The sequence below is a fragment of the Anarhichas minor genome, unplaced genomic scaffold, assembly GCF_050575085.1.
Source record: "Anarhichas minor isolate MPS153535 unplaced genomic scaffold, ASM5057508v1 ptg000127l, whole genome shotgun sequence".
In the NCBI taxonomy this organism is placed as follows: Eukaryota; Metazoa; Chordata; class Actinopteri; order Perciformes; family Anarhichadidae; genus Anarhichas; species Anarhichas minor.
The window spans coordinates 134,650-158,868 of record NW_027466573.1 but is presented as its reverse complement, the minus strand read 5'-3'; the positions used below and the strand labels follow the sequence as shown (position 1 = coordinate 158,868).

General features: G+C 41.2%; 2 protein-coding genes across 6 annotated transcripts; both read right to left on the bottom strand.

Annotated features, from left to right (window-relative positions):
• Positions 1–124: 124 nt before the first annotated feature.
• Positions 125–4,379, bottom strand: lyrm9 (LYR motif containing 9). 5 transcript variants are annotated; one of them, XM_076083343.1, is made up of 4 exons: positions 3,733–4,379; positions 1,144–1,278; positions 419–511; positions 125–334 (listed from the first exon to the last, which is right to left on the bottom strand). In XM_076083343.1, the coding sequence occupies exons 2-4, from the start codon at positions 1,261–1,263 to the stop codon at positions 317–319; spliced, it is 231 nt and encodes a 76-aa protein (XP_075939458.1). In that variant the 5' UTR covers positions 1,264–1,278; positions 3,733–4,379; the 3' UTR covers positions 125–316. The 5 variants fall into 5 exon arrangements, with proteins under 5 accessions (XP_075939458.1, XP_075939462.1, XP_075939461.1 ...); XM_076083347.1 differs by having other exon boundaries at positions 4,041–4,377; XM_076083346.1 differs by having other exon boundaries at positions 1,144–1,281; positions 4,041–4,372.
• A 2,071-nt stretch (positions 4,380–6,450) lies between these two features.
• On the bottom strand, positions 6,451–19,547 carry LOC142941089 (ATP-binding cassette sub-family G member 4-like). The gene is made up of 14 exons (XM_076083351.1): positions 19,313–19,547; positions 14,615–14,732; positions 14,131–14,263; positions 13,908–13,958; positions 13,658–13,803; positions 11,063–11,186; positions 10,589–10,703; positions 10,359–10,501; positions 9,645–9,743; positions 9,381–9,549; positions 9,206–9,306; positions 8,361–8,519; positions 8,157–8,275; positions 6,451–6,676 (listed from the first exon to the last, which is right to left on the bottom strand). The coding sequence occupies exons 1-14, from the start codon at positions 19,545–19,547 to the stop codon at positions 6,451–6,453; spliced, it is 1,938 nt and encodes a 645-aa protein (XP_075939466.1).
• Between the last annotated feature and the right edge of the window lie 4,672 nt (positions 19,548–24,219).

Genomic DNA, 24,219 nt, shown 5'->3' with positions numbered 1-24,219 from the left:
GTGGACAGACCCAGATCCTCCAGCAGAGACCGGTCCACCGTGGACAGACCCAGATCCTCCAGCAGAGACCGGTGGTGGTGGTAATGAAAGCTCCTCGTAATAACTTCAAGTATACACTGTAAGCTGCAATTATTGAGTATTAATTTATTAAAAAAGAATTACAGTATACAGTCGTGTCATTACTATCTAGGAACAGTATTTACACTTTTTATAGATCATTGACTAGAATCCTCACTAAGAAGTCCGAACAGTCGTCACATGTTGCTTCATCTCGTCACAACAAACATCACATCCACCGGCCCCGTGCTTTATGACTTCACTTCTTCTTCGTATACTGTGAATAAAAACGACAATGAATGAATCATTGCAGTGTGTATTTATTCACACATCAACTTGAAATAATAAAATTCATTCTCACTTTATCAAGAATCCAGAGTGCGTCTGTAACGGCTCTCTGGATGATCGTGTGGATCCTCTCTGGGTCGTCTTCATCAGAGTGACTGGTGTAACCCTGAACCAGAAGCATCGGGGTCATCAAGGGTTTCACATCCAACAGGTTTACTGATGACATCATGACGGCTGTGAGATCCATATTGTTTTATATATATTTTGTTGTAAACATCCTTCACAGTTTAAAGACGTCCTGAGTTCATCTCAGCAACGACTTTGGAGAGTTTAATCATCGAGGACGAACAAAACTAAATAAAGGATCTTTTTACTGGATAGAACGCTATGAAGAGTCATTCGACTTTGTGGAGAACAAACAGTTTGGTAGTTTATGCTGACGTCTACCTCAAGTGTCTTAATGAGGAATTTTTCATACTTTTTCAACAATTAATTTAGCACCAAATTTGTGTGAAAAATATTAACCCACAAATTTCTGCAACAACTTAGGTGAGCATGAGGATGGCCATCATATATTTATTTATATATATATATATATATATACTTTCATCTTAATGTTTACAACTATTTAAATGAATGAATGATTTATTTGTATTTCAGTCACTTCAGCAGCTCAGTCGCTTGTTTAAAAGCTTCATAAACGAGTTGTTTGTCAGCACAGTTCTACATAATACTAGTAATAATACTAGTAATCCTAAATCATCTGAAGTAGGTTGAGCTCGTCAGTGGCGACCTCACCTGTCTGATGGCGTGTCGGTAATGCTGCTGCATCGCTGCGTTGGGTAAATGTCTGCAGCAGCGGAGGAGATGTCGATAGAGCTGCACTGGGGTCAGCTCAGCGCCGACTAACGGCAGCATCCTCCTCTGGTTCAGCTGCTGTCAACAAACACAATAAACTCTGGTGAGAGGGATTATTAATAAACTCTGGTGAGAGGGATTATTAATAAACTCTGGTGAGAGGGATTGTTAATAAACTCTGGTGAGAGGGATTATTAATAAACTCTGGTGAGAGGGATCATTAATAAACTGGTGAGAGGGATCATTAATAAACTGGTGAGAGGGATTATTAATAAACTCTGGTGAGAGGGATCATTAATAAACTGGTGAGAGGGATTATTAATAAACTCTGGTGAGAGGGATTGTTAATAAACTCTGGTGAGAGGGATTACTAATAAACTCTGGTGAGAGGGATCATTAATAAACTGGTGAGAGGGATTATTAATAAACTCTGGTGAGAGGGATCATTAATAAACTGGTGAGAGGGATTATTAATAAACTCTGGTGAGAGGGATTGTTAATAAACTCTGGTGAGAGGGATTATTAATAAACTCTGGTGAGAGGGATCATTAATAAACTGGTGAGAGGGATTATTAATAAACTCTGGTGAGAGGGATCATTAATAAACTGGTGAGAGGGATTATTAATAAACTCTGGTGAGAGGGATTGTTAATAAACTCTGGTGAGAGGGATTATTAATAAACTCTGGTGAGAGGGATCATTAATAAACTGGTGAGAGGGATTATTAATAAACTCTGGTGAGAGGGATCATTAATAAACTGGTGAGAGGGATTATTAATAAACTCTGGTGAGAGGGATTGTTAATAAACTCTGGTGAGAGGGATTATTAATAAACTCTGGTGAGAGGGATCATTAATAAACTGGTGAGAGGGATTATTAATAAACTCTGGTGAGAGGGATCATTAATAAACTGGTGAGAGGGATTATTAATAAACTCTGGTGAGAGGGATTGTTAATAAACTCTGGTGAGAGGGATTATTAATAAACTCTGGTGAGAGGGATTGTTAATAAACTCTGGTGAGAGGGATTATTAATAAACTCTGGTGAGAGGGATCATTAATAAACTGGTGAGAGGGATTATTAATAAACTCTGGTGAGAGGGATCATTAATAAACTGGTGAGAGGGATTATTAATAAACTCTGGTGAGAGGGATTATTAATAAACTCTGGTGAGAGGGATTGTTAATAAACTGGTGAGAGGGATTATTAATAAACTGGTGAGAGGGATTATTAATAAACTCTGGTGAGAGGGATTATTAATAAACTCTGGTGAGAGGGATTATTAATAAACTCTGGTGAGAGGGATTGTTAATAAACTCTGGTGAGAGGGATTATTAATAAACTGGTTAGAGGGATTATTAATAAACTCTGGTGAGAGGGATTATTAATAAACTCTGGTGAGAGGGATCATTAATAAACTGGTGAGAGGGATTATTAATAAACTCTGGTGAGAGGGATTGTTAATAAACTCTGGTGAGAGGGATTATTAATAAACTGGTGAGAGGGATTATTAATAAACTCTGGTGAGAGGGATTATTAATAAACTCTGGTGAGAGGGATTGTTAATAAACTCTGGTGAGAGGGATTATTAATAAACTGGTTAGAGGGATTATTAATAAACTCTGGTGAGAGGGATTATTAATAAACTCTGGTGAGAGGGATCATTAATAAACTGGTGAGAGGGATTATTAATAAACTCTGGTGAGAGGGATTATTAATAAACTCTGGTGAGAGGGATTGTTAATAAACTCTGGTGAGAGGGATTATTAATAAACTGGTGAGAGGAATTATTAATAAACTCTGGTGAGAGGGATTATTAATAAACTCTGGTGAGAGGGATCATTAATAAACTGGTGAGAGGGATTATTAATAAACTCTGGTGAGAGGGATTATTAACCAGAATAAATAGTAATACATCATCTCAGATATCATGGGAGGTATATTCTATTCATTGTGGTTTTATTGACATGAAGGTAAAAAAAATACAAAACTACACAATAGTATTAACACAACGTTATGATTGTTATATCATAAGAGAAGATAGAACTTTATTAATACGGAAGGAAATTCTTGTGCCAGACTTTTATTAAAGATAACAGAAAAAAACTAAAGAATAAAAATATAAACAAATTTTAACAATAGAATAAAAATGATTAAGTGTAAAAAATTATTCTGACACATTTGCAAAATAAAATAAGGTAAGCAAGTAAGATAAATAAATAAATATAAAAATGATCTACAATAAAAAAACTAAAATACAACAACACTAAATGCAAGAGCTAAAACATAAAGCGTATAAGAAATGATACTAACAGCTTATTGGAAGCTAAAATATAAAAGTTATATTAAACACGATATTGAGATACATTTTATAAATGGTATTTAAAAAGTAGTAGAAAGTTATATTGTACATAGATTAATGAAAATAATGCACAATGCTGGAATAAATGTAATATTACACAAGATGTTGTTATTATTGTTGGTGTCTGTATAAAAATAAAATATATATACACACAATATCAAAATTACATTTTAACAAACACGTGTGTCCTCCATTCTTAATTCTCACGTGTCTGTCTTGACAAAGTGAAGTAATGTCAGTCACACAGAAACATTAATCTAATTTAAAGACGATGTTGGTTTCATTTTCAAGTGTTTAAATACGTTTTAAATCTCCTTTCTTTATCCTAAGGTGACCTACGCTGCTAGCTAGCTAGCTAGCTAGCTTACCTATTAGCTAGCTAGAGCTGGTTAAAAGGTAAACATTGCGTAACGTTAGATAAAAGTACATGAGCTAGTTCAAACAGAGCATTAGCTTCTATAGCACAGTGGCTAACCTGTTAGCTTACTGTAACGTTAGCTGTGAGTCGCAGTGAAAGCTGTCAGCTGGAAACGTATTTTAAAAACCTTCTGGTAGTCATATTATGAAAGTAACAACAACCGCTGTTCTCTTCTTCTTCTTCTTCTTCTTCTTGTTTGGGTTTATTGGCGGTTGGCAAACAATGAATTAGTGCATTACCGCCACCAACTGGTATGGAGTGTGGATCAGGATGTCTAATAGGCTACTTATATACAAATTTAAATTAAAAAGGAAAAGAAAAAAGAAACAAAACAAAACAATGAGCTCATATTTTCTTAATAATATTAATTAATCTAAGATATCTGTTCTCTTCTTCTTCCGGTTGATAAAGGCTTGTCCCGCCCTACTCTGCCTCTGATTGGTTCACAACATTCTTTACACTAACTCTGACCAATCATGCTCCTTGTGGCTAAAGCTAACCAATCTAACCAATCAGAGGCAGCGTAGGGCGGGTCAAAGAATCTGGAGTCTTCTTCGTGTATTTTCGTTGCGGTTCCAAGTTGCATTGAAACACTTCCGCTCTCCTCTGGCTGCGCTGATTACTTTATATAAATTGTTAAATGTTATAATACTTGTCAACTAGTACTCCCACTACTTATCAGAGGAAATATTGTACCTTTTACTAACCACTGCTTCTATTTGACATCTGTAGTTATTAATACTTACTTAATAGTTTGCATAGAGCTCCACCGGCCACAACAATACAATTTTACTTTTATATATATTTAATATTATATATAGATATATATATATATATATATATATATATATATATATATATTTAATATTATATATATATATATATATATATATATATATATATATATATATATATATATATATATTAAGTACAATTTTATATATATATACACACACACACAAACACTACATAGGAGGTGGTAATTAACTAATTTAATAAACATTAGTAAGTTATTGTTTCTCCAACTCAATTCTACTGAATATCTTCTGTTGAACACTTTTAATTATGTTTATATTTCACAGAGTAAAATCTCTTTATGGCAACTTTTAAAAAATGATTTGTATAGGAATAATAATAATAATAACCGTATTTAATTTTTAATTTGTAAAAGTGAGTCTTCAGAAGAGATTATAAAGAGGAAACTGAACTGTCTGCTCGTTAGACGACATCTCGTTCTAGCATGAATAAAATGAGATATTTAATTAAAGTAGTTAGATCAGAGTTTATTAGAATACCAGACACTTTACACAGCTGAAGCTGAAAGTTATCCAAATACATATATTTAAAAAGAGAATGAATGAACATATAAGTGGTCGTGACAAACAACAAAACAACAGAAAGAGTTTCAACACATTGTCAATAAGACGTGAGCACACTTCCAGTTACAGTAGTTCTCTTTGGTTGTTCTTCACCTGCTCACTTTTCTCTAAAGTTCGGTCCAGATGCATCACTTCTTTATAATTCAAATAAAACATGAAAGTTCAGATAGCACCAAACATGATTGCATGAGCATAAAGACAGTAATGAATCTATTGAGCTGATATACATCTATATATATATATATATATATAACTGCATATAATCCTAAAGATAACACAGTATAAAAGGATTAAGGCTGAACAATTTCATTTCTAAAGATTTCAGATCATCATCATGGAAGTACAAAAAATAAGTAATTTCAGTAGACAATCATGATAAAGCTTAATATACAACTATCAACATGTTAAAAAAACAATCTAGCTCAAACAATGATTCAACTCTTTTTATACACAGGAAGTAAATGTGTTTTTTTGGGGACGACGGCCACAAAAAATATCAAACAAAAAGTAGCTCAAACTAACCGCTTTCCTCCAGTGTTCAGGCACAACTTATCTCACTTAACATTCGTCGTCAGGCGGTTTTTTTGACTAACAGACTAAACGCTCTATTTCTTTTATAAAAAGGGGAAGTTTAGTGGAACCAGAATGCGTCACGTCCACCTTTGTTTGCAGGAATATGAAACAGTATAAATGCTGCTGATCTGGCTCCGTTCACCAGAGTCTAAGTCCTGATGTCTGAGGTAAAACCGGTGTGTGTTGATCCGTGAGGGGACTCTTCATCATCAGCCCCTGTGCAGCAGAATGGATGCTCCGCCCCTTTTTAGCAGCGATGCGTTGAACGAAATGAAACTCATTCCAACGTGAGAGGTTTGTGTTTGTCTGTGCACAGGAGAGAGAGAGAGAGAGAGAGAGAGAGAGAGAGAGAGAGAGAGAGAGAGAGAGAGAGAGAGAGAGACAGAGGGAGAGATGGAGAGAGAGAGAGACAGAGAGAGAGAGAGAGAGAGACAGATAGAGACAGAGGGAGAGATGGAGAGAGAGAGAGACAGAGAGAGAGATGGAGATAGAGACAGAGAGAGAGAGAGAGAGACCTATCTCTCTGAGTTGACTTTGTAGCGGAGGACGAGGTAGGTCAACAGCCTCAGGATGATGAAGAAGATTCCCAGGACGATGAAGTCCATGTAGAGCTTTGCGTCCTCCACGTCCAGCAGCTGCAGGACCTCCTCAGGCTTCTGGAACTTGCAGACCTTCCCCGGACACTCCAGCTCTGAGCGGTTCATCCCGTAGATGGAGAGGATGACGCCTTCAAAGCCGTACCTGAGAGAGGAAACACAGAGACACTGAGGCTAGATGATCTCCGTCCACACTGAAACGCCCGAAAACGAATATCACGTGACTCTTCACGTACACTGGGCGTGATGGTGCCGGTGTAAACAGGAAGTAGATTGGTTGCTTAGTTAAAGAAATATGACAGAGTAATAAAGTAGTCTTTAATAATGAAAGGTCGTGTTTGATACTTAAGATCTTCCTCTATAAACTCAAACAGACACATTTCGTGGAAAGTTTTATTTTTCAGACTTAGTTACAGCGCTGTGGGTCTCTCTCTCTCTCTCTCTCTCTCTCTCTCTCTCTCTCTCTCTCTCACATCGTATTTACTTTAAAATCAACACTTACACATAAAGGTTTATTAGATTATTGTCCATAAATGTGGTCAACACACGTCTTTCACTCGTTTCCTCCGTTTCATTGTGTCTGTTCTCACTCGTAGCTCTGCTGCTGAAGTCTCTGTCCTGCTGCAGAGTAATCCATGTTTTGTTCCTTTATACTTTATGTGTGGACTTCACAATAGTTGTGCAGAACAAAATAAGCATTAATAAGAAAAGGAAAGTTTTGTTTTCCTCCGTTTTGTGTCCGTCCTCCTCAAAGCCGCTAACCGTGACTTCAGACGTCCGCTCCGTAGGGCTGGTATCTCCGCTGGACACTGATCGCTCCAATAACAGCTGCTTCCTCCGCAAACATGCAGACTTTAACTGAACAGGTGCTAGTAAAGACAACAAGGTCAGCAACGCCTGTCATCAGTTCTCCATGTTAAATTAACCTGGTAGTCGATCGGTAATCGATGTTGTCGTTTATGATCACGTGATAGACATGTGACGAATCAGGGAAGGACACGTCGTGACTGCTAACAACCAATCAAGTAGCGAACTCGTGTGTCTACGTCATCGTTTCCAAATGTTGCGTTTTCGACCGTCCAAACGAATACGCAACCCCCGCGTTTTCATTTGCCGCTCGAAAACCCCGGCGTAGTGTGGACGCTCAGTGTAAACGTAGCAGAACATCTGCGTTTTCAAATGTAAATGTAGTCGTGTGGACGTGGCCTGAGACCGATCCATCGTCGCTAATCGCTAAGTGGATCATGAGTTAGCTTTTGACAGCGTTTACAGGTCATTGCACACGAGGACATTTTGAAACGACAGCGGTTTTAGACGTCGCAGAACTACTTAGAGAGTTAATCAAAGTAGATTTAGTTTGATCAATGTAGGATATTTGATTCGTGGACAGACAGATCAAAGTGTGAACTGTTTCTAAAACTGAGAACTGCAGAGCCGAGAAGTTAATCATTGGACAGTTTGATTCATATTTTCCCCGCTCATCTTTGTTTTCACTCGACTTTCTACTGATGTTGATGTGTTCACAAATCTAAATGAATGACTCAGTGAGAATAGAAATGATCCCGGGTGTAATAAAAACGTATTCTTTATGATGTTTTGCTGTCCAGACTCCTGCACTCACTCACCTCACATAAGACACGTAGGAGCTCCACTGCAGATATTTGGGGATTGTGTCAAAGTTCACAAAGAATCCAGAGAAGAGCAGCACTGGGATGGCTGTGACCGGTCCAACAAACGTGGCCACCTGTGTGAAGAATGCAGAGGACATATTCTCACTAATGTGTATACCATGTGGCTATGACTCATATATCTAACATTACACGTTATACCTGTAGCGAGGTGGAGGCGGCCCCGACCAGAAGGCCCAGGGACTGGGCTACCAGGGCCGTGCAGGTGGACAGGGCCAAGAAGAGCAGGTAGCGGCTGGCCTCAGGAGGCTGCTCCGTCATCCAGTACACGATGCTGCAGTACAAGATGGGGCAGATCACCTGAAATCACAACAACGCCTTCATTTAGTGGAGGAACCCACCACGAGACGTCTAAAGAACCCGTGGAACCTGTGCTGAAGATAAACCGAACACACAGACACAGAGGAAAGATCCATTCATTCCAAATGAGGCGACGTCACGCAAGTCTTCTTCAATTCAGCATGATGTTCATTTAGTAACTTATGGTCCATTTAGAGTCAAACAGACCATAAAGCAGGGGATGCTTTAGGGCGGGGCTACACGGTGATTGACAGGTATCTAACAGAGACGTATACGGAGTCTCTACGTCACTCCTCCTAATATGGTCACTTCCTGTTCACTGGTTGCAAAAAAGCCAAGATGGCGACGGCCAAAATGCTTTAATCGAGGGTTGAAAACCACAGTCCACAAACCAGTGGGAGACGTCATGGTGAGTACTTCATATATATTCAGTCTCTGGTCTGACTCGAGTACTCGAGTACCAGACACACAATCCAACACATGGGACACGAAACATGACATTCAACACATTATTATATTCATGAATATTCATGGTAAACATGCGTGTTGAGTTTAGCTGAAGCCCGCCTCTGAATAACATCAGAGAAACCCTGCAGAAGTATATAATCCACTGCAACAACCAGGCAGTTCCTTCAAGTAGCACTAGAGGGCAGTGGAGCACTATGTGAGTCCCAGGGCCAGCTCACCTGGAACGGGATATCAGCCATGGTCTTGGCCAGGTAGTAGGCCTTCAGGCTGTACCAGTAGTTCAGGTGCTCCCTCAGGAACACGGACATCTCCAGAGGAACTAACAGACGGGTCACACACATCCGTCAACATCACATCACAAACACGTGAGATGTAGAATTCCGTGGGACTCACAGGTCAGCACGGTCGGCATGAGCGCTCCGAACATGATGAAGAGCATGGAGAAGAAGAGGAAGCCGGTATTGTTGAAGACTTTGCTGGCGTCGTTGCCGATGTTGAGATAGAGCAACCCTATCAACACACCGATGAAGATGTGGGACATCAGTCTGAGGTGGGTCAGAACCTGAGAACACAGAACCAATACACATGCAGTGAATAAGGGAACGTCTCTTCATGTGTGTGGAACCAGCTCACAGCTGATAGAATGAGGGAACCCACCTGGTCCCGACATATAATGATGAAGGTTCTCTTGAAGAGGATACAGAACTGTGTTAGTGTGCTGGTGGCAAAAGAATGTCTCTCTATGTGTCCGGCGTCCTGGGGGGGAGCAGATAATAACATAACATTACTAAACATGCATCACCAGACAGTGAGGCATCATTGGACCTCACACCAGAACCTTTCTCTTCCTTTCTCTTCACTTTCTCTTCCTTTCTTTTGTACGGTGGTCTCAGACGAGTGAGACGTCAGATTCAGAGAACGCTCCCAACTTCAGATTAACTGTACATCACCAGCGTGAACTCGTTGAATACCACCTTTGTGTAAATGAGCATGCGTTCATAAATATAAAATGTCAATTAGCATAATTAACGCCCCCACATTTACCATATTAGGCTATACGTGTCTGGAAGTGTTCATGCATTTCAGTGCTGCTCTCTGAGATCCGTGGTTCTTGCATGAGGCCCGATCTTCTCATCGAACTCTTGGTAAGAAAGTGAATAAGTGTGTTTCCCAAACAAGAACGAGTATCGTGGGCATAACATCAACTGAAAATACAAAGTACATAAAACCTGACTTTGACAGAACCTGGTATTTAAGTAGTAATCATATCTCTTCGGTTTATATTGTGAATATAAATGTACAACGACTTCATTTGGGGCCCTTGAGTGTCTGAGGTCCCTGCTCAGCAGCACTTCATCTGCTGCTACGTACCATCGGGCACTTTGCTGCACACACCGACTGGCCGTTGCTGTCACACTGGTTCTTCTTCTCTCCTAGCGCACACATCCCACCTTGGACCGCCTCGAACAGCACAGGGTTCAGGTCTCCATACTCTCCTGAAGCCACTTCAATGACTGAGCCAGAGACAGAAACACAGATGAATGAATGAGAAGGATCCTCAGCCACAGAGGAGCGGACACATGAATGGATGTGAGGCTCACTGAAGTCTGCAGGGTTGTGGTAGGTGGGACAGTGAAGGCCCAGCGTCTTCAGGTAGGGGATGAGGTACGGGACCGTTCCTTTGTAGATGCACTGTCCCTGACTGAGGATGTAGAGCTGGAGAGGAACAGAAACAGTCACGGCTGAAAGTAAAGGAGGCTTCTGACAGAGACACTTATCCACTGAAGGGCCCCAGAGAAGCTATCGATTTATGATGATGTTTAGATACGAAAAATATTAAATTATGTTACAATTCCAGCTCATTCTAGCCTGAAATAACTTACAAAATGCCCCCAAAGCACTTAAAAAGATACGCAACTCAACTACTATACTACTTACTGTGTACTTGTACTTAAACATTGTAGTTCTGGAGATATTTGAAGGAGACGCAGACGGACAGACTGCCGCAGCGTTAGATGTGACAGCACCACAGCTCCTCACACAATCAATAGAAGGTGGAACGTCGGGACTCGTACCTTGTCGAACATCTCAAACAGCTTGGCACTGGGCTGGTGGATGGTGCAGATGATGGTGCGTCCTCCCAGCGCCAGAGAGCGCATCAGAGAGACGACCTGGTAGCACGACACGCTGTCCAGTCCGCTGAGCAGAGACACAACGTTAACGAGCAGCAGAAGAAACCCGACAGGAGAACGTCTCCTCAGGCTTTCATGAGACCGAGCCCCGGTTATTGATTCCTCTTCATCACTGAGATCTACAGTGAGAGTTCATCACTGAGATCTACAGTGAGAGTTGATCACTGAGGTCTACAGTGAGAGTTGATCACTGAGGTCTACAGTGAGAGTTGATCACTGAGATCTACAGTGAGAGCTCATCACTGAGATCTACAGTGAGAGTTGATCACTGAGATCTACAGTGAGAGTTGATCACTGAGATCTACAGTGAGAGCTCATCACTGAGGTCTACAGTGAGAGTTGATCACTGAGATCTACAGTGAGAGTTGATCACTGAGATCTACAGTGAGAGTTGATCACTGAGATCTACAGTGAGAGTTGATCACTGAGATCTACAGTGAGAGTTGATCACTGAGATCCACAGTGAGAGGGCACTTCTATCTAAAGTTCTTTTGAGATGTGCCTGCAGTGAAAGAGGAATAACCTTAAAGGAAAAGCTTATTTGTATATATCAAACATATCTTTACACTATATATGAAGCTAGAGCCAGCAGCTGGTTCATTTTATGTATTCATAGTATTTCCTGGTTTGTTCTTATTGTATTGATTGGTGTTATTGTTTAATCTATTGTCCTGCTGTATCAGGGTTTAATGTTGCCGTACTTTGCTTTTGCTGGGCCTCACTGATGAGCTTCTGTGGTTTTATTGTCGTGCTTTAGCTGCTTTATCTGTCAAAGCACTTTGTAAACTGTCTTTAAAGGTGCTTTATAAATAAAGTTATTATTATGTTAGCCTAGCTTAGCATAAAGACTGGATACAGGGGAAACAGCTAGCTTAGCTCAGCCCAAAGGTAACAGACATCTGCTGACCTGCAGCTCTAAAGCTCAGTTAGTGTCGTGTTCTCTTTTAAGGTGGTCTGGATTTGGGTGTTAAGCTTAAAACCTTTCTTTGAGTCAGTCTGTTGTCTGGTGCTTTAGGGATCGGGTGCAACATCAACCTTTTACGGTGCAAAGTGTAAGATGCAGGGGGCAGAATGTCACCTCTACTTCTGGGTCAATACAATCTAAAGTCAGTCATCAGTTATTACAAAAAGTTAACTAGTACCAGCCAGAGTACGTGAAACTCAACCAAACTGCTCAACATAATCTGTTTAACATCTTTTGTGTAGTTTAGCCACCTGTGTGTGTTTACTGTGATACTAACACGGGCTGTACTTTTGCACTTTGATAGTTTGCTTATTGGATTAAATCAAATTAAAGTGGCAGAAATGACAAAAAGACTCGTATCTGCTTCGTGGGAAGGACCTTCAGGTGACGTAGCTGTAGCGACACAAATTCAGTCATCGCCAACCTGAGCGCAGGGTATGCTTTAGGGCGGGGCTTCCCTTGTGATTGACAGGTTGTTGCCGCTACCAGAGTCGTATACGGCGTCTCAACGTCACTCCTCCACAGTCCAGATATGGTCACTTCCTGTTCACTGGTTACAAAAAGCCAACATGGTGACCTGTATTCCAAGATGGCGACGGGCGAAATCGGCAAACTCAAGGCTTCAAAACATCAGTCCACCAACCAACGGGTGACATCACGATGACTACTACGTCCACTTCTTATATACCGTCTGTGCTAACTGATGGTCTCTCTCCCGGAACCGCCGCACGCTCTCCTCCCGGTGAGGTAGTCTTGCGGCGGCAGAAACAAAAGTACGTACGAAAAGAAACGAAAGTACGATTTAATCCAATAAACAATTTATCAAAATGTACAGGAACCCTGTATCAACAACGTGATGGACAAGCCCTTTGAGCCAGATCATCTATAGCAGTTAGTTTGGAAGAGAAACTGAAACATAGTGCACCGTGATATTTAAAATAACCTAAATGATCCTTTAGTAAGTCTGAAGTTAACTGTGAAGACACGGTGAAGCTATTTGGTCATTATTAAGGTTTCCATGAGAGAAACTTTGAGAACCTGTTGAGATTGTTTAGTTCATTTGACAGTTAGTGTCCCAGAGCGTCCAGCCGCCCACAGCAGCCAGATGGTTCCTCTGGAATTAAGAGTATAATTGTCAAAATCACTCCAACACCAGATGTCCAGCTGTCACTGGATCCATTAGAGGTAAGCAGCCAGATGTGCTTAGTGGACCAACTTCAGCTGCCTCTGGGCCACCCATCATTTCACATCTTCACATCGGCAATTCATCTATTAACCAATTAACTTGGCAAAGTATGTTTTTAGTAGAAACTATATTTTATGTTGTATTCCAGTATGTTTCCTTTTGGATCCAACAGAAGAAGCCTTCTGACTCCATGTGGTGAAAGTCAACATCTACTGTACGTATCATTCGATCTAAACACACGTCACACAGTTAAAATGTTCTCTATAGTTCCTCAGTCCACGTTTAACCATCACAGCACATCGTGCGTCCGTCCGTCCGTCCGTCTCACCTGGTGGGCTCGTCAAAGAACATGACCGGAGGGTTGTTGACCAGCTCCAGAGCGATGGCCAGACGTTTGCACTGACCGCCCGACAGAGAGCTGGTACGAGTGTGAGCGCAGTCCAGGAGCCCCAGAGCAGTCAGGATCTCATTCACCTGGACGGGAAAGATATGTTTAAAGTCAGGATTCAGTATTTAAGGAAGTATTATTATCATCTTTTCTTCTGTGTATGTTGAGCGAGTAGATGTGTTTCTCTCACCAGTTCTTTCTTCACCTCCATAGTCTCATCCAGCTTTAAGTTAGCTGAAACCTGAAACAAAGAGGAAGAACGTCTCATAAATCATGTAATGCAACATTCCTGCAGCACGTTGGCACAATAACCATCGACCTCTATCAACATATCCGTTACTGGTTCAGACAGAGTTTAGAGGATGACATCATCACTGCCACAGTTTGAATGGTCTGTGCTCTGAACAGCTCACCATCATGGCCTCTCGGGTCGTGAGGTGTGGCAGCAGCATGTCCTCCTGCATGATGTAGCACGACATCTTCCTGAATGTCCTCAGGTCCCGGGGTTTCCCATTTACCCGGATCTGACCCTTCATCCCTGTTTCCCTGGACACACACACACACACACACACAACTGTTGCTAACTGCAGTGGAAACGCTGTATTTAACTAAAATGGATTCATTCGATTAAAAACATGTTGTGAATCGTGGAAATGATCACATCGATCTTTTTTAAATACATGTTGACTTTTGGATTTATTGTAAATGTTTTGATCACACGAGTCAGAAACAATCCATCACTGGAATCTAAAGCTACAAATAGTATAACACTAATATATTAGAGTAGCCTGGTGTTTGTCTGTAAGAAGAGGAATTTAAATGTGGGAATGAATGAAGCGTCCAACTATTGGATTTTGGTACAGTCCGTACAGTAGAAAGGGCTTTTGTCACTCTTACCTGTATCCAGCCAGAATGTTCATTAAGGTGGACTTCCCGGCCCCTGAGGGCCCCATGATTCCTATCAGCTCTCGACTGCAGAACCTTCCAGACAGGCACTTCAGTAAGGCTTTGAAACCTGGAAACAACACAGAGACCGCTTCATCACGGCTCAACCGACGATAACAAGGACCGCATCAGTCTCTCAGCGAGACCTCACTGTGCGTCCACGTTAACGCTCTGCATCTGTGTCAATGCACACACACTCTGAGTCACTTTCACATGAAACACACAGAGTCAACTCTGTGTTTCAAAATGAGGAACTTCATTTATAGCCATTTTAAATGAAACCTGTAATGGGCATCATGAAAATGTAATAAATGTAATATCAAACACGATAACCAGGATACGTAATGTATAAAAGATATGAAAGGCCTTATCTTTTACTTCAATGACGCTGACAGTAGGTACCAGCTGTGGAAGGTAATTTAGTTAATTGCCGATTCCCTTTGCACAGAAGCAGACAAATCAACCAGTAGGAGGCGCTAGATTCGCAGCAAGGACATGATCCCTCACCAGCTTCCCACCAACAGGGCCGGGTTTCTGCTGCATCATTGGGGACCCTCACAAACACCGTCACTGACGTGAGTCACTGTACCTGTAGTTCAGTCTTAAAAGGCACAAATATCATCGTGCATCACATCCTGCTCTTCTATGTTGTCATATACAAACGCTCCAGATAATAGGAACTTCCTCTCAGTAAACAGGAAAGTAAAACTGCTTTGGTCTGAAAGTATCAGATGTTGCACTTCAGTCTAACAGCATTAACACCGAGCGCTCAGTCACCTGCATCAGCCTCCTACGACATATTGCTTACGACCTTCGAGAGGAGCGGGATCAGAAAACACAAAGAAAACAACAAACTAGAGCTTGTGTTGTTGGAACAACCTGAAGTCCAGATGTTGCTCATGAACAGATGTTGTTAAAAGAGATCAGTGAGATGCACCCTTTTCTTTTAACATGGTTCACTGTGTATAGTTCTTCTCTTTATGTCATATCGTCAGTGTGCTGGAGGATTTTAGATTGTTGCTGAGTAGCCTGATATCAATATAACCCCTCGGCAGTTTACAACATTCGTACTTCTTATTAACTCATCTCACAGCTGTGTTTGGGTTAACAGTCTAAGGCAATAAAAACATAATTACTTAATATGTATAGGCTTGTAAGAGACAGAGAGAGGGAGACAGGGAGAGAGAGAGACAGAGAGAGAGAGAGAAAGAGATAGAGAGAGAGAGAAAGTTCACGTTTAAGTTATATGAAATATTTGTCACATTTCCAAGAAATAGCTTTGCACTGACATGTTAATGCTGCTAAGAGTGTTCAGACATGCCTTTTTATGCCTAGTTTAACCAGAAAATGCTTTTATTTGAGCCAAATTACAGCAGATTTATTCTTTTATTAATATGTAATGATGGATCAAAACATATAAGAAGTACAGAAAGTGCATAACGGTGAAACATGTTATGTGACTCACTGACTCAGCTGCTGCTGGTGTCTGTTTAATCAATGTTTGATTTATTAATTAATGAAAGGAGTGTCTTGCTGTTGTAGGAACACTCATTGTTCAACTTCACCTTCCTTTCCTTTCACCCTACCTCACTTCACCTTCCTTTCCTTTCACCCTACCCTCACTTCACCTTCCTTTCCTTTCACCCTAACCTCACTTCACTTTCCTTTCACCCTAACCTCACTTCACCTTCCTTTCCTTTCACCCTAACCTCACTTCACCTTCCTTTCCTTTCACCCTACCTCACTTCACCTTCCTTTCCTTTCACCCTACCTCACTTCACCTTCCTTTCCTTTCACCCTACCCCACTTCACTTCCCCTCTTTTTCATTCTATCTAACTTCACCTTCCTTCCTATTGATTCTACCTCACTTCACCTCTCTTCCCTTCACCCTACTTTGTTTCCCTTTAACCCTAACTCACTTCATCTCCCTTCATTTTCACCCCTCACCTCTTTTTCATCCTACCTCACTTCACCTTCCTTCCCTTTAATCCTACCTCACTTCACCTCTCCTGTTCATCCTTCCTCACTTTCCCTTCCTTTCCTTTCATCCTACCCCACTTCACCTCTCCTCCCTTTCCCCCTACCCCACTTTACCTCGCCTCTTTTTTTATCCTACCTCACTTTCCCTTCCTTTCCTTTCATCCTTCCCCACTTCCCCTCCCCTCCCTTCTCCTCTCCTCCTCTCCGGTCAGCTACATTATTGATGACCGAAACCGTCTCAGATGATGCAGCACTTACTGGAACCCTCAGAGCAAACCCTCCAACACATCCACAGCGTACTCTTAACATCAGACTCATGGATAGAGGCCGGCTGGTTCACATCGTCTTACTTACATTTACAGGGTTAGTGAAGACACATTACACTGCTGTAAATGTTATTTTGAGTGAATGGATCGGTAAGAAAGTCTATTTCTTTGAGAACAGGTGGATATTGCTCACTCAGCTTTCGGAGCTCCAGTATTCTGTGAAGGTTTAGGACTGGTTTAGGTTTTGGGTTGAGGGGCTGAGATTTGTCAAACACGTTGATCCAGAGCTAAATATAATTACAACTCATATCTTACGTCATTCAATTTGCTGTGAATATTCGTGTTCAGGATGCTTCCTAGTTAAGATCTTAGGAGAGTGCTTTTAATCTGAGGAGGGAAGCTTTCTTCTACCGACCAGTTAGTCCTCATCTATTCGTTTTCTCAATTGTTAAAACAAACAACCGACATACTCAGTGACTGTAATCTTTGTATTATCGAGAGTTAAATGATGTGATTTAAATGAGTAAAGTGAAAGTGATTTGTAATGTGCATCTCTGTCACGTTCAGGGAGCAGCACAGACAGGAAGGACCTGGATGCAGAACTCAGACGGGCAGATAAAAAGAAAATACTTCAATAAAACAAGAAGTTTACAAAACAAACCTCCACAACAAAGGATGAACCGACACAGAACAAAGGAACTGAGGTTGATGAAATAGTGGCTGAGTAACAAAGAAAGTGAGAACAGTGGAGCAGGATGTGTGAAAAAACTCACAAACGACAGAAATAAAACCAAACATGACGCATGAGGAGAGAACTTCAAAATAAAACAGGAAACAGACAAAAACCCAAATATATGACAACCTGTGGTCCAAGAAGCCAAATCACCAGCATATTTACACGTTAGGCCTGCAGGCTACAGGGCTTTGTTATTGTGAAAAGAACTTCACTTTAAATTCTACAGTTTTGTGCGCTTACCTCAGTGTTAATAAGTAATTCAACGTTCTTTACTGTAAATATTCTGTATTTCAACTTTTCATTTAACCCGTGCTGCATGTGGATCGTTACCTTCAGTGCATAAGATTCAAAATGACTTTGAAACTTTGATCTGTTGATCAGTTTGAAGCCCCAAGTTTGGTGTTTTGGTCGTCGCCATCTTGGCTTTTTGCAACCAGTGAACAGGAAGTGACCATATTTGGACTGAGGAGGAGTGACGTAGAGATGCCGTATATGTCTCTGGTAGAGACCTGTCAATCACCGTGTAGCCCCGCCCTAAAGCATCCCCTGCTTTATGGTCTGTTTGACTCTAAATGGACCATAATGTACTAAATGAACATCATGCTGTATTGAAGAAGACTTGAAACTAGAGATTGAGACCATAAACTCATGTTTACAATGTTTACTGAGGTAATAAATCAAGAGAGAAGTAGAGTCATTTTCTCATAGACTTCTATACAACCAGAGGAGTCGCCCCCTGGTGGACACTATAGAGAATGCAGGTTTAAGAGACTTCCTCATTAGCTTCACTTGTCAGAACCGGAGGCTGATGCCTGATTAAAATACAGCCAACGCTAGCATGTGCACGGCTCCTGCATTAGTGTATTACAGTCTGTGACTCCACTGAGCTCATTGATCTTCTGTGTGATAATCCATGGACTCGGATGGATCCAGTGTGTCAGAAACAATCAGCCCTCCTGCTCCGTCTTCTGTTCCCGCTGTAGGGAGATGATCTCGACAAGAAGGATCAATAAAGAGGTTTCGCTGCAGCAACTGTAAGCATCAGTCAGAGTGAGGATGACCAACGCCGAATGGAGGTGAGTTTACTTGTCTCTCTGTTGCTGCTGAGCCTCATACACCGGCTTTAAGCTAATTCTTATTCCTCACCAGACGTCTGGTCCGTGTGTCCTCAGAGCTGTTTGATCCACAGCACAACTCGGCTGACTGTGAGCGGCCTAATAGACAAACTCCTGCACTAAGACAAACATGTTCTTTCAGTTATGTTTCGTAGTCTTCTTGTAATTACCACTGAATTTATTCTACTTCTACTTCAGAGTTTAAATAGTTGAATTAATATCAAATCAAATCAACTTTTCATGTCACACATTAGCAATTAATTGGTGAAATTAAGCCTCAACCCTTCCTACTATGAGGAGCAGTTTGGGGGTCTGGTGCCTTGCTCAGGGGAACTTCAGCAGAGCCCAGGAAGCCAACGGGCACCTCTCAAACTGTCAGTACACACTCTGTATTTGGTCGGTGTTGGGACTTGAACTGGTGACCCTCTGGTTCCCAAACCAAGTCGCCACAGACTGAGCTTCCTAGATACAGTTTGTGTTATTATTACTAGATTACTAGATTGTATATATACATGTATGTATGTGTGTATATGTGTATATGTACATATCTACCTCTCCTCCTCCAGCACGGGCCCTCCTGGATGGTGTAGGAGAGGTCGCTGAACTCCAGGTCCACGGCGGAGCGTTTGGGGAGGTGGGAGAAGCGCTGAGCTTCGGTGATGTGGTTCTCCACCTTCTTCAGGTGGGTCAACATGGACGCGTCCTGCTGCTGGACGCCTCCGTTACACACGACCACCTCCTCTACGTGGATGCTCACAGAGTCGGGTTCCAGCGCCTTGTTGTCCATACCGGCTCTGTGTCTGCGAGGAAGCGAGTCAGTCATTAGCTTCATTACCTGCTGACGTGTCTCATTTTTAAACACCTGCACCGGGGGGTTTGGTGCCTTGCTTGCATATTTAGAGGTTGTTTAATAAAAGTTCTACGTTCCTCCTGAAACAACAGAGCAGCAGGACACTGGAGCCAGTCAGCAGCTCAGCTTTATGCCAAAAACAGAAGAGGAGGAAGAAGAGAAATATAATAATATAAAATACAACAACAGGCCTGACCATAAAAGCTGGCAGCATACAGTAAAGCCCAGACTTCACTATAAAAAGGTGCTTTTAGGCATTTAATGAATGTACAGTCGACATGTGTCGACTGTACATGGCGCTGCAGAGAAAAACACATGATGATGATTTATTAGTTTGGGAAAGCTGAGGGTTAGAGTAAGGTGGGAGGAGCTCCAGTGACATGTTCAGCATAGATGAAGAAAGAAGAAGAAAGTGGAGTAATGAATGTAGTCAGAGGCTCTTTGTGTGTTCAAGGACTTTAAGCTGCTAGTTTGTAAGAAGAGTAGTGCCATCCAATGACTTTGTTGGTATTCTTATAGAACATAACCTTCATACAGCGGTTTGTATATCTTATGAAAAAGTTACTCCTCATTTTCAGAAAGCTGCAGTCATCACATGATCCACTGGTATCCAGTGTGTAGAACGTGTTTCACAGAGAAACAGTCCTGTTCCTGAGCCTCACCACTGCTTCACTGTCCACAGACAGGCAGCCATGACAGACATAACATAAGACAGAGTGCTGCATAGTGCTGATGATGCAGAGACAGCGGTGAGTAACAGCATGTCTCACCTGGCTGTGTGTGTGTGTGTGTGTGTGTGTGTGTGTGTGTGAGAGAGAGAGAGAGAGAGAGAGAGAGAGAGAGAGTGTGTGTGTGTGTGTGTGTGTGTGTGTGTGTGAGAGAGAGAGAGTGTGTGTGTGTGTGTGTGTGTGTGTGTGTGTGTGAGAGAGAGAGAGAGAGAGAGAGTGTGTGTGTGTGTGTGTGTGTGTGTGTGTGTGTGTGTGTGTGTGTGTGTGTGTGTGAGAGAGTGTGTGTGTGTGTGTGTGTGTGTGTGTGTGTGTGTGTGTGAGAGAGAGAGTGTGTGTGTGAGTGTAGAAACCCTATAGCAGCTCAATACCAGTTATGATGAAGACATGTGTCGTCAAGTCTCTCACATGTGAGCGAATCAACCACATCTCAGTATGATAGCTGCTATGTTACATTCACACACAAGCTTTCTTCTTCCGTACAGACCTTTATATATATATACTGTATATATATATGTATATAAATATACATATATATAAGAGTAAACCACTTTAGAAGATATGGCAACCCATCTCCCATCTCAGCAGATTGATAGCGTCTCTTTTTAATCTTGTATTGTGGATGTGATTAAATACCTTATTCATTGTACTAGATGCTGCCCTGTGTCTCTCTATGTTTAATCAGTTATATAATGTTATTGTCACTGTTACCTATTTGATTTTTAGTTTGAGTTGTTTGTGTGTTGTCTTGTTGACTTTGTTCTGTTATTTATCATTTAATGGCTACGTGCCGTGTTTGTCCTTGAAAAAGCAAAATATTTAGAAAATCAACATCAAGTACTTTGAGTTCCCTAAACATGACCATAAAAACATGAATCATATTTTAGTAGCCAGGAGAGGACAATGAAAGAAAGTCACATGTAATGAATGAGGTTCCTTTGCCTCCTCTTAGATCTCTGAATGGTTTTTGCAAGATTCCATCGCACCCAAATAAACAAAAAACAACTCAGCAGCCACATGGTGATTGTTTCCTTCAGTCCGGTATCGTGTATCACAGACCAGCTGATAAGAGACCTCCGGAGCAAAAAAGCTTTTAAATTGGTCAGTGACTCCATTTACGTGCACAAAATATTTGTCCTTATTACAAAAAAAGACAATATTCCTACTCAGCTGTTAACACGGTTACTGAAAATGAATACTAATATACTAATAATCCTGTTAACATGCAGCCATTCATACTCTGATTATTAACGTATTCGGTGGAGGTTCCTTCAACCATCTTCTTGAAAAGGTCCGCGTTGTGATATGTGTTCATATCCAAAAAGCTGTTGATATCCAGGTCTTTCAAAGTGTTTTAAAAGTGGGTGTGTTTCTCTTTCTGACCAGACATGTGGGCTTTTCTTTTGTTCACGACCAGCACAGAGCTGTGTTACAAACTGCTGTAAAAACCCAACTGAGACGCACATTCTGAATGCCCCAATACATGAATAATATCGACATATTCCACATGTCTTAATCGCAAAATGAACCATTTGGAAAAAGATCTAAGTCAGAATATCCAATGCAGGTTCAGCATGAAGATTTGTAGTTAAAAATAGGAAACTACATTCCCGTACAATGAAACCGCATTTTCAATTAAGTTTGGAGGGAAAGGTATTTTTTCTGTTTTTGACGTATTACAAATACGTTTCTTATCAGTCAGCAGAAGCCAAACCACGATGTTTTTACTAAACCTAAGCGAGTAGTTCTGTTGCCTGAACATAACCAGGTCATTTTTATTTTGTTGCCATGTCCAATGTTTTACAAAAAGGAGAAAATCCGTTTCCCTTGAAATGTGATTGAGAATTCATACTAGTTGTATGGGAACCTAATTTAGTAGGAGACGGGTTTGACTGGCGATACTTCATTATTAGTCGAGCTTCAGTGGAAACGAAGCTCGTCCTGGCAGGACAATGGAAATATGCAACCCGCCCTGTGATCGAGGTGATTACCGATCATCGGAATAAGAGATACGTCTAATCTACTCTCTACAGCGCAGACCGCTGTTAGAAATGGTTCCCAAGTCTGAGGTGGTACAGTAATTTGTCCTTTTTTTGAGACAGAAGTCTCATTTAATCACTCATGGGGTTCTTAATCCCTTTGGGGATTAAAATCAACTTTCTTTTCCACCCTTGATCTGCCCGGAGGCGGGAGGGGCTCGGGAGCTACCGGCTTGGGAACAAATCTGCAGACTCAGGTACACTACCAAGCACCGAGCTAATGTATGGGAATCCACTGCTCCTTCGCTTGCCCTCCCACACCATACCTCCAACGCGGACACATTTCACTGACAGCCTCGGAGAGGGAAGCCAAATGGTGTCAAATAGTCCTGAGAAACGGAAAACGTAACGCCAACGTGTCACGAGTCCACCTGGATGGAACAGCACCGCTCTGGACGGAGAGGGTTGGAGAGGAGAGTTGGAGAGTCAACCCGCTGACCTGAGATCATACCGCTTCAGATTATCTACTGTACCGCGGTTACACTTCTATCTGACTCTAAGACTTGATGCCCCGAATACGGCAGGATTAAAAAGCCAATTACAGTCAATCAAAGTGGTCAGGAACAAGCAGCTAAATGGAGACATCAAAGTGATGATAGGAACTCATGCCAACTGCCTGGTTTACCTGGAATGAACTCTCATCTATAGATGTAGTCTCTCTGTGCACTCTTGTTTACAGCCATTAACAAAGCTATGAAAGAAAGCACAATAAAACACACCATCACTGGGGCTTTACACACTTGCACCAACCTTTATGTTATATGTTAAAATTGAAGAAATAGTTTTGGAAAATTGTTCTCAAGCCTGTCCACCAAACATGAAACAAGAGTAGCGCTGCATAATTCATCGACATTTTATCGAAATCGCAATAAAATTGGTCTCCTGTAATATTCAAATAACAGCAGACAAAATATTTGTTAATACGTGTTTCTGTTAAAATGAGAATAGCGATATTAACATAATCATTCCTTCTAATATCGCAAATCATATCACAATTGCATTATCAGTCCAAACAATTGCAATTAGATAGTTAAAAAAAAAATGTTCAGCCCTGATTAGCTTAGCTTAGCATAAAACAGCTAGCCTGGCTCACTCCAGAGTTTAAAACCTGAACTTCCAGCACTGTCTCGGACAGTGTTGTAGAAAATGCAGTGACTTGCACGGCTTCATAAAGAGTGAAGAGTACCGGCTTTTAACTGTGGATTTATTGCTATTATTATTTACAAATGGCCACATGCTTCTTCCCCTTTTTATGGTTACAATAAATAAAAATGGCAATTTAGCGAGGAAGCGAATTTTCCTCCATTTCTAACCCTCTCTGTGATACACAGGTTCTTGTATCTGTATGTGTATTTCATCTTTGCCATCAGAAGATAGAGATTTGATCGACGACTTATTGCCGCAATAAAGTAGATCTGTCACTGCCCACGGTAAGAGAAGATTCGTGCTTGAATATGAAGGCCATTACCATTTTCATGAGGCTGACATACTGTGACTTCTTGACTTTTGATTTGATGAAGAATATTCCAGAGTTTGGTCATGACCTTTATTCACAGAAGTGACTTTATCCCTGTGTTTTGATGGATGTAAAATGTCAGCTCTGCAGAAGCTAACAGCCACTGGTGATATCCCACATTCTAGGATAGTATTTAACCGCACTGCACTCACTGGTGTAAGTATAGTGTGAGGCTGCTATGAAAGGCCTATAAAACGCTCTTTCAGCAAAAGTCATACAGCTGCTTTTCAATGGCACCAAGTTCTTCAGAGTAGAAATTCACCCTTTAACCCTTTACTTCTTGGTTGCAATATGTTTTGAATGAGGAATGTTCCCGGGTCATTCTGGGG